Source organism: Pyrus communis, chromosome 4 (assembly GCF_041283825.1).
Source record: "Pyrus communis isolate YQ-2024b chromosome 4, ASM4128382v1, whole genome shotgun sequence".
Lineage (NCBI taxonomy): Eukaryota > Viridiplantae > Streptophyta > Magnoliopsida > Rosales > Rosaceae > Pyrus > Pyrus communis.
Window position 1 is genome coordinate 4,374,803 of NC_142568.1, and position 10,919 is coordinate 4,385,721.

The window sequence follows — 10,919 nt, forward strand, 5'->3', positions numbered from 1 at the left end:
AAGAATGGGTTGGTTGTGTTATTTTTCATTATTTATTGAAATTTAAATTTGGAGATTAAATGTTCATAAGTTGAGAATTATTACCTCAAAATACATTAGATGCCACGCACTTGAGGCTAAATTAAAAGGTGTAGTCAAACTCGGATTTGAGAGAATTTTAAAAGACTTTAAAATCCTAGTGTAGTCAATTAAAAGATTTTAAAGGATTTTAAAATCCATTTAAATCTAGATGTAATCAATTAAAAGATTTTAAATTATTTTAAAATCCATTCAAATCTAAGTGTATTCAAAAAATTAAGATTTTGGAGGATTTCAATAAGTTGTGGATTTTGTGAGATTTGAGAGCTATAACCAAGACTAAAAAGAATTCAATCTCACCCCCTACGATTTCAAATCCTTCCACCACAATCCATTCAAATTATTTAAAATCCATATTAATTTTATAAGAGTCTTTAATCCTCTAAATCCTATAAAATCTATCATTTTTAAAATCCTTTAAAATCTTAGTTTAACTACACCCCCTTAGATAAGAACATTGTAACAATGGTCTCTCAACTTTAACCTTAATAGGAGAAATGATTCCTCAACTTTAGCCCAATTGAAATAATAGTTCTTCAACTTTAACCCAATTTTAGTAATGTTCTTCCAACATGGCTCATTTTGACAGAAGTTCTAACAAAGTTAACGAAAAGAACCATAGTTATACGTTTTGGTGAGTTAAGGGACAAATGTTAACAGATTTTTAATTGAGGGAGCATCGTTCCAATTGGATTAAAGTTGTGGTACCATTATAACTTAAATGAGATAAACCACACCAGTAAAAGCAATTTACATTGTAACAGCATCGTCGTCATCCTGTTGATGTTGAGATTTTGTTTGAACTGTTTAATTTGAGATGCAGATAGCCTCCTTGGCAAAAGTCTCCTTGAATTGCAGATTTGTGATGGCACAAAATAATAAGTAGGTGATTAACTAACTTGTAGCTAATCGTGTTAATATGACAGTAAGTACCAGAAAGAAAAAACACGATGAACCAACCCCGGAGTTGAGCACAAGTTCTCAAACACAACAAACTCGTATTCTAAATCCCATTGCAGCTGAGCAATATATAGCGTCAAGGAATTATCCGAAGATCGCTTAACCGTAGCAAGAGCACTCTCAGGGAACAATCTCATTCTTTTTCTGTCCAGGAGTCCATTTCTATCTCTTTCTCTTGTATTACTTCTAGCTAGAACTGAATGCGGAAAATATGGGAAAGCATCTCGTGATGTATTTAACCAGAAAAGTTGTGATGCTTCCACATTCTCAAGTGATTTAGACCCTTTTGTACGTACATCTAATTCCCATTCCGTTTGAAGATCGAAGGGAAGCTATACGAAACAAATGGCAATGGCTTCGTTTCCTCTGAATGAATGAGCTTAATTAAAAACTGAATAACAAATGGCAAAGGCTTCCTTAATTAATTTGGTCCAAACTTGTAACAAAGAAAGGAATAACATCCCTAACTAAAGATTATAAGTAAAATTAAAAACTGAATAATAAGCTTAATTTAAGTAAATGAATCCATAATACTCAATCATCCATATATTATAATTTAGGGGATACTCAAATACATAATATATCAAATAGTTTTCAAATTCAGAGCAGAAAATTCTGGTAGCTAGCAAGCAAAGAAACAACTAAGAGGGAGAGATCAGGAAATTATGTCAAGTAAGAGATGATGAATGCGAACGGAACATAGAGCATCAACCCAATGACAATGCCAAGTTGCCAACAGAGTCCACGATGAGCAAGTGAGCAAATCAATCCACAACAGCAAGAGCTTGAAACTGTTCGTCCGAGAAGGCTGCTTCCATGACATGGTGCAGGCCAATATCCCCACCATTCTCCAAGAAGGACCTGACCAAATCATTAGACCAGCCACGCAATAGCGTCACCCCTGGACGAGGCAAAGCGATCGAAGGCATTTCCCAGCACCAAATATCCCAAAACAGAATGTGAGGCACCGCATCATCCCCATACCCTTTGTCCTTAAACATGGTCCTTATGGCCTCGTACTGAGTCTCCCAGGCCGCGCCATCAAAAAAATCAGAGCCCATGTTGTCGTTGAAGATAAAGAGCTTTTGGATCATCTGATCTGGCTTCAAATTCTCATTGACAGTCACTTGGAGAATCAAATCAAACACCTTTGGCAAATGAACTACCAGGCAGCCGTCCATTCCCATCAAAAAAGATAATTTAGACCTTAGGCCATCGTTGCAGGGTACTGAATACAGATGAGGAAGACGAAATAACAGAGCGTGGTCATCCCCGGCAGCAGCCGGAAGAGGAGCGGAACTGATCAGCTTTCCTTTCCAGGCCGGCTCTTCATTCAGTTCACTCACAAAAAGTCCCAAACTCGCCGTCAATTCCCTAGCCCCGCCCATAATTCTGTCCATGTTACATACAGCGAAGCAGTTTCTGAATTTGCCACCCTCCTTGTGCTTGCGCAGCAATGCATTCCACTGAAGCTCAGCCGCCTCCCCAACATTCGCATCTTGCAAATATCGTATGATAAAATGTGGAAGCAAAGCATCGGGCTCTATGAAGCAGCTTAAATTGCCTTTGCTTGCTGTTGCTGCTGAGGCTTTCACCTGCTCCAAATATTTAATATCCACACCCCACCGTCTCGGGTTGAACCTGCCCTGACGCTTGTAGTACTTCTGCAAGGGCACCAAGAACTCCTTCCTCAGCCGCTCCCACTGATCATCCTCCTTTGATGATTGATCTGGTTGTTGCGATTGTGACACCAAAGGGAAGAGCCGCCTGGCAGTGCTTTCGCAAAGCGCAATGGCGCGGAGGGCATGGGCGTCGGAGGGGAATGTGGTGAGGAAACAGTCTGCGGCCTCGGAGACGTAGAGATCAGCAAAAGCATCAGCATCAATAGGACGTATAACAGAATCATGTTCCTGAGAATCATCCTCGTCATGATCGTCGTCATCAGTTAAATAATCAGAAGGCTTGAGTTCCAGCTTGTTCTGCTGCATCTTTTGAATATCGGACTTGAGCCGCTCCACGAAAATATCCATAGCGCGGTCGTGCAAGGACTTGTAATGCGGATCGCGGTCGTATCTCTGGCGGTGTTTCTCCTCCATCTCCTCCACCTCCGTCTCTTGCTGGCCCTGCGGAAGGAGAAGGCTGTAGAGAATCTCGACAATGGAGTACAATCCCCCGAAAGAGTCAAGGTTATGCGCCAGAGTTCTGGGGTGGTTGCGGTGGAGCCAAGACGTGGCCGCGGACGAGGCTTCCGGATAGAAGTGATTTGTGGAGAGGTTGGAGATAAGCTTGAGGGTGGTGAGGGGGTTGTGGGACCAGGCGAGTGGGAGCTGTTGCTCGAGAGAGTTGATGAGGGCAGTGTCAGTGTGGGAAGTATGGGCGGCAGATTCTGGTGGTGGTGGTCGCACCTTGAAAAAAATATCGAGGCACGGGTCACTGTAGGAGGAGGAGGAGTAGGAGGAAGCCATAATCTGAGACTTAGCGGCGGCGTCGGCCACCTTGGACGCTATGAATCTTGTTGCGAGGTGGAATTGCGGTGGAGGAGCGACACCAACCACCCTTGTCAGTGGAGGAAAAGAAACAATGCTGACTGGTGTTGCTAATTTCAGAACCCTGGCCAGATTCTTCATCTCTAAATCTCAAATTCAAATTATGTCCCCCTCTGTTGGGTGGCGGTTGGAGTAGGAATTGTGGATCTTTATTTGTTGGAGAAGAAGATATGAGGATATAAATTGGGTCCGGGATTATAATTCTCATGATTATTTATCCTTGTTTTGCAAGTAATACGATTAATAATGTATTAGGATTTATAAAAATCACAGTTTTAATAGAATTAGGACTGCAACCGTCTTTCACTTTTTAACAAAAACTACAACAACAAAACCTTATTGATCCTTCTAAATCACAGTTTTCCTTTTTTTTTTTTGTTTGTAATTTTCTAGTTAGTAATTTTCTGTTTCGTTTTACAAAACCATTTAATTTATAAATAACATTAAAAGAGCGTGTGAAAATTTTTGATCCCTCACCTCAGCCGAGTTGATCAATATCTTTTGCTCAATACGTAATTAAGATTGTTTGTTCAATTTATTGGTTGTTTGTTCAATTTATTGGAGCTGAATACGTAATTAAGATTGTTTGTTCAATTTATTGGAGCTGAGCAGTGTGCCATACCTAGTTTCTTTGGTTTAAAATTGTCAAGCAGCTCATGCTGCCCTGGTTCCACGCTTGTTAAAGCTTTTAGTTTGAAGCAAGCAGCATTAGCGACAGGGTTTAAGGTGTTTGAGTTTAATATCAAGTAAGAGTGCTATTTTTAGGTTCTGAAATTCTAGAGCCATAGGAGAGAGAATTTCCAAGATGCAAAATCCCTTTGTGACCTTGCCTCTGAGGAGCATGGTTGGAAAGTTGAAATTTTAATAAATGATGACAAGGCAACGAGAGGAGAAGGAAGAAGTCCTAAGGCAAGCAGCATTAGCGACAGGGTTTCAGGTGTTTGAGTTTAATATAATAGCACTCTTACTTGATATTAAACTCAAACACCTTAAACTCCTGCTTGCCTTAGGACTTCTTCCTTCTCTTCTCGTTACCAGAGTTGTCATCATTTATTAAAACTTAACTTTCCAACCATGCTCTCCAGAGGCAAGGTTGCAGAGGGCTTGCATCTCGGAAATTCTCAACGACAACTTTCTTATGGCTCTAGAGTGGCAGAATCAACTATTTTGTTATTACTCAAGAGGCTTGTCACCTCTCTCTCCAATGGAAGGGAATCATTTCTTGTCTTGATAACATCTCGGAGCGCCTTCAGTGAAGAGGGGAAAAACGATCGGTATAAATAGACAGCCATGGAATTCAATTTGGTTTTGGAGGGTAGAGATTGAGCTGAAGTTGAAAGTCATGCAATTACAATGCCATTTCTTGTCATGAACTTATCCTCGCAATGCAACTCGAATGATACCTTGCAAAAGACTTTTTTTATTGGGCTAATTAGGCATGCAATTACAAGGTGTCATGAACATATCCTCACAATGCAACTGACATGATAAAATTTCACAAATTTATCTATATATTCATAAACTTACATGAAAAATACAATTAATATATATATATATCCCACTAATATTAGGGAATCACAAAAGGACTTTCTTTTTATACTCTTAGCCTCTTAGGGCTCTTTTGGTGGGCTAGATAGGAATAGGCATCAAGGATAGGTTGGGCTTTGTAAAACAATACTTGTAATCTGTGTAATAGGATAAGTTAAATGGTCCATTTTATTCTAGATTCATATCTCATTATGTATAATTTAGTTTATCTCACAGTTTGATATAATAAACAACGGAATTAACTTAAGTCCATTTTAATTGGTCACAACATATGTTCCAACTGGCCCACCAAACAAGCCCTTGCATTCTTATCTGACCCTGCATGCTCACAAAAAGAGTGGATTCACTCCCTTAATGCAATATTATTTTGCATATGGAATATGGAAATGGGTTTCTTTACTTATTTTTTGGGTTGATGATGGGAAGATGTTAAAGGTTGGTTGGTCTCTGCATTTCTTCAAAACCAAAAGTAGGGAAATATGTCAAACATGAAATTATTGACATGACCACTGCCCGTGCTTGACAGTGAAGAACTAGAAATTTTCCCATGGGTTGGTTTTATGTTTTCTTTTCCTCGTGTGTTTTAAAGTGAGTTAAAGAGCGTTTAAGTGTAGAGTTAGTAGTTGATAAGTGGCAAACCCTGACATAGACCAGAAAAGTCACAAAGAGCTTTGGGTGCAAAAGATTGGAATTTGCATCAGCATTAAGATTAGAGGATGAGGATTTTCTCCGGATTTTCTTTGTGAGAATCGTATGATCATTATATTTTAGCTGTTCATAGTATATCGTGCGGTCAGCTTTCATTAGGTACTATTTGTGTTTAATTTTAAATAAAAATTAACCGCACGATGTAAGATAAACGGTTAGAATATAAGGATCCTAAGATTTCCATAATTTGAATTCGGATAGGATCCAAATTCCTCTAGAATTAGGATTAGGGGTGGTCAATATTAATTGTTTTCTAAGTTAGAAATTCCTTTTGTAAAAAGAAATTACACACATCACACATCTGAGCGTATTATATGTCACACTTCAATACAAACTCATGGCTCACGCAGCAACCCTAAAGAAAATACATCTCACCGTCTCCCATTCCCACTAAGGCACTAATCCAATCATTTTTCTTTTTATCTTACACCAAAAGGCATTTGTTTGACCAAACAATGTATTACATAACAACTTAGGAAGGCTGCAAACGAAAAGAAAAAATCGAATATTTATCCAAAAAGAGTATGTAATTTTCCAAAATATTCCGGTTTTATATATTTATTTACCAAAATTATGTTTTGCAATCAAGTTTTGTATTTTATTGTTAATTTTGAATGCACTTTGTTTATTGTTTTTATGCCAATCATACACTTATATATTAAAAATGAAAAGCATATATCACAAAATAAACTGGATTTATATGTAAGTATATACGGTATACCAAATATTGAGAAATAATAATAAATTTGTAAGTACGAAAAAAGTCAAGAATATTAAAAAACTTGCAAAAGAAATGAATTTCTAAATCATGTTTCAAAATTTCCGTGATTACTTCAATTTGAATATTCTAAAACTTTTGAATTTGAGAAATTATGATTCGATTTGACTTAATTCTACAATTTAAAAAAAAAATTGAAAAAGTTGTGTTTCCAATTCGTCTGTTTGACAATCATCCCCAACTGATTGAGCTCGATCAAACTACCCAATAACACAGTCAATTAACTTTCCAAAGAGAGGCCGAAATGCCTCTGTAAGTCTTCTCAACCTCTAGAAGGGTAGACTGCTGTAATAAAGCCACCAGCTAGTCCCCTTTTAAAAATAAAAAATAAAATGACCTTTCTAGGCTTGGAGCTAAACTCATCCATGCGAACTCTCTATTTTTAAAATTCGAATGTAAGATCTCTCACTTACAAATGAAGAGGAATATTATTAGATTGTAATACTAAATAACTGTTGTAATGCATTACATACTCTAATATTCATTGACCATAAATGTATCGTGTTTGTGTCGTATGCAATAATCCTAAACTTAAACCCAATTTGTTAACCACCAATACCTATAATTTATCGTGCAAAATTTATCGTTTTATTGCGCTGTGTATTACTATCACATCAACTTCTGACTTAGATGCATTCAATCTACGAAAATCGAAATTCACTTTGAAATTTGAAAATTAATTTGGTACATGAAATAATTTACCAAACAAAGATTCAGTAAAAAGTGACTACAAATACAACCAAAGGGTAGATAATGTATGAGAATCAATACATCCTAAAATACACCTTGTATACGGTCAGAGGGAAGAAACAATGATAATACATATCTCATGCAACTGAAGCCAATAACACAACGAAGGAACAACAACAGTAGTGAGACTGGCTTTCTCGAAAATCAGCTGGCCTTCAGAGCAAAACTTACCGGGATATAGCTTCTGTATATGTTCCGTAAAACAGGGTAAAAGCTAACTTTCACTTGAGCACGAACCATCTTGGTAATCTCATAACATGGTCCATTTTGATCTCTCCTCGGTAAGGATTCCACAGTAACTTTCGAGTCATCACAGGAGGGGCTAATCCAGGAATATCTGGAATGTTCTTGTTGTTTGGATGAACCAGCTGAAATTCAAGATTAAAAATAAAAAACAAGTTAACCATATATCCAGCAGGCAACATCAAACCATTTCCTAAACAGGAACTAAGTTTCCCAAAATCGTCTAAAATTTGTGAACGGAACATAGAGCATAGAGCATCAACCCAATGACAATGCCAAGTTGCCAACGGAATCCACGATGAGCAAGTGAGCAAATCAGTCCACAACAGCAAGAGCTTGAAACTGTTCGTCCGAGAAGGCTGCTTCCATGACATGGTGCAGGCCAATATTCCCACCATTCTCCAAGAAGGACCTGACCAAATCATTAGACCAACCACGCAATAGCGTCACCCCTAGACGAGGCAAAGCGTCGGCCACCTTGGACGCTATGAATCTTGTTGCGAGGTGGAATTGCGGAGGAGGAGCGACACCAACCACCCTTGTCAGTGGAGGAAAAGAAACAATGCTGACTGGTGTTGCTAATTTCAGAACCCTGGCCAGATTCTTCATCTCTAAATCTCAAATTCAAATTATGTCCCCCTCTGTTGGGTGGCGGTTGGAGTAGGAATTGTGGATCTTTATTTGTTGGAGAAGAAGATATGAGGATATAAATTGGGTCCGGGATTATAATTCTCATGATTATTTATCCTTGTTTTGCAAGTAATACGATTAATAATGTATTAGGATTTATAAAAATCACAGTTTTAATAGAATTAGGACTGCAACCGTCTTTCACTTTTTAACAAAAACTACAACAACAAAGCCTTATTGATCCTTCTAAATAAGAATTTTGTATTTTAGAAAAAGTAAATGATTGTTTGGTTCAGAAGAATGGTTTTCCTTTTTTTTTTTTGTTTGTAATTTTCTAGTTAGTAATTTTCTGTTTCGTTTTACAAAACCATTTAATTTATAAATAACATTAAAAGAGCGTGTGATCATTTTTGATCCCTCACCTCAGCCGAGTTGATAAATATCTTTAGGTCAATACATAATTAAGATTGTTTGTTCCATTTATTGGTTGTTTGTTCAATTTATTGGAGCTGAATACGTAATTAAGATTGTTTGTTCAATTTATTGGAGCTGAGCAGTGTGCCATACCTAGTTTCTTTGGTTTAGAATTGTCAAGCAGCTCATGCTGCCATGGTTCCACACTTGTTAAAGCTTTTAGTTTGAAGCAAGCAACATTAGCGACAGGGTTTAAGGTGTTTGAGTTTAATATCAAGTAAGAGTGCCATTTTTAGATTCTGAAACTCTAGAGCCATAGGAGAGTAGTCGTTGAGAATTTCCAAGATGCGAAAGCCCTGTGCGACCTTGCCTCTGGGAAGCATGGTTGGAAAGTTGAAATCTTAATAAATGATGACGATTGTGGCAACGAAGGAAGAAGGAACAAGTCTTAAGGCAAGCAGCATTAGCGACAGGGTTTAAGGTACTTGTCTTAGGGCTTCTTCCTTCTCCTCTCGTTGCTAGAGTTGTCATCATTTATTAAAACTTCAACTTTCCAACCATGCTTCCCAGAGGCAAGGTCACAGAGGGCTTCTGCATCTCGGAAATTCTCAACGACAACTCTTCTATGGCTCTGGAGTTTCAGAATCAACCGTTTTGTTATTACTCAAGAGGCTTGTCACCTCTCTCCAATGGAGGGGAAAAACGATCGGTATAAATAGACAGCCATGAAATTCAATTTGGTTTTGGAGGGTAGAGATTGAGCTGGGACCGAACAGACCCTTCTTAACTTGAAAGTCATGCAATTACAATGCCATTTTCTTGTCATGAACTTATCCTCGCAATGCAACTCGAATGATACCTTGCAAAAGACTTTTTTTATTGGGCTAATTAGGAATGCAATTACAAAGTGTCATGAACATATCCTCACAATGCAACCGACATGATAAAATTTCACAAATTTATCTATATATTCATAAACTTACATGAAAAATACAATTAATATATATCCCACTAATATTAGGGAATCACAAAAGGACTTTCTTTTTATACTCTTAGCCTCTTAGGGCTCTTTTGGTGGGCTAGATAGGAATAGGCATCAAGGATAGGTTAGGCTTTGTAGAACAAGACTTGTAATCTGTGTAATAGGATAAGTTAGATAGTCCATTTTATTCTAGATTCATAACTCATTATGTATAGTCTAGTTTATCTCACAGTTTAATATAATAAACAACGGAGTGAACTCAAGTCCATTTTAATTGGCCACAACATATGTTCCAACTGGCCCACCAAACAAGCCCTTGCATTCTTATCTGACCCTGCATGCTCACAAAAAGAGTGGATTCACTCCCTTAATGCAATATTTTTTCGCTTATGGAATATGGAAATGGGTTTCTTTACTTATTTTTTGGGTTGATGATGGGAAGATGTTAAAATGTAGGTTGGTTGGTCTATGCATTTCTTCAAAACCAAAAGTAGGGAAATATGTCAAACATGAAATTATTGACATGACCACTGCCCGTGCTTGACAGTGAAGAACTAGAAATTTTCCCATGAGTTAGTAGTTGATAAGTGGCAAACCCTGACATAGACCAGAAAAGTCACAAAGAGCTTTGGGTGTAAAAGATTTGAATTTGCATCAGCATTAAGATTAGAGGATGAGGATTTTCTGAGGATTTTCTTTGTGAGAATCGTATGATCATTATATTTTAGCTGTTCATAGTATATCGTGCGGTCAGTTTTCATTAGGTACTATTTGTGTTTAATTTTAAATAAAAATTAACCGTACGAAGTACGATAAACGGCTAGAATATAAGGATCCTAAGATTTCCATAATTTGAATTCGGATAGGATCCAAATTCGTCTAGAATTAGGATTAGGGGTGGTCAATATTAATTGTTTTCTAAGTTAGAAATTCCTTTTGTAAAAAGAAATTGCACACATCATACATGTGAGCGTATTATATGTCACACTTCAATACAAACTCATGGCTCACGCAGCAACCCTAAAGAAAATACATCTCACCGTCACCAATTCCCACTAAGTCACTAATCCAATTATTTTTCTTTTTATCTTACACCAAAAGGCATTTGTTTGATCAAACAATGTATTACATAACATCTTAGGAAGGCTGCAAACAAAAAGAAAAAAATCGAATATTTATCCAAAAAGAGTATGTAACTTTCTAAAATATTCCGATTTTTTATATTTATTTACCAAAATTATGTTTTGCAATCAAGTTTTGTATTTTATTGTTAATTTTGAAT

At 37.2% G+C, this 10,919-nt stretch overlaps 1 protein-coding gene across 1 annotated transcript; it reads right to left on the minus strand.

Moving 5' to 3' along the window:
- Positions 1 to 1,566: 1,566 nt before the first annotated feature.
- LOC137723278 (uncharacterized) lies at positions 1,567 to 3,730 on the minus strand. Its single transcript, XM_068462434.2, has one exon. The coding sequence runs from the start codon at positions 3,663 to 3,665 to the stop codon at positions 1,803 to 1,805; it is 1,863 nt and encodes a 620-aa protein (XP_068318535.2). The 5' UTR covers positions 3,666 to 3,730; the 3' UTR covers positions 1,567 to 1,802.
- Positions 3,731 to 10,919: the final 7,189 nt, after the last annotated feature.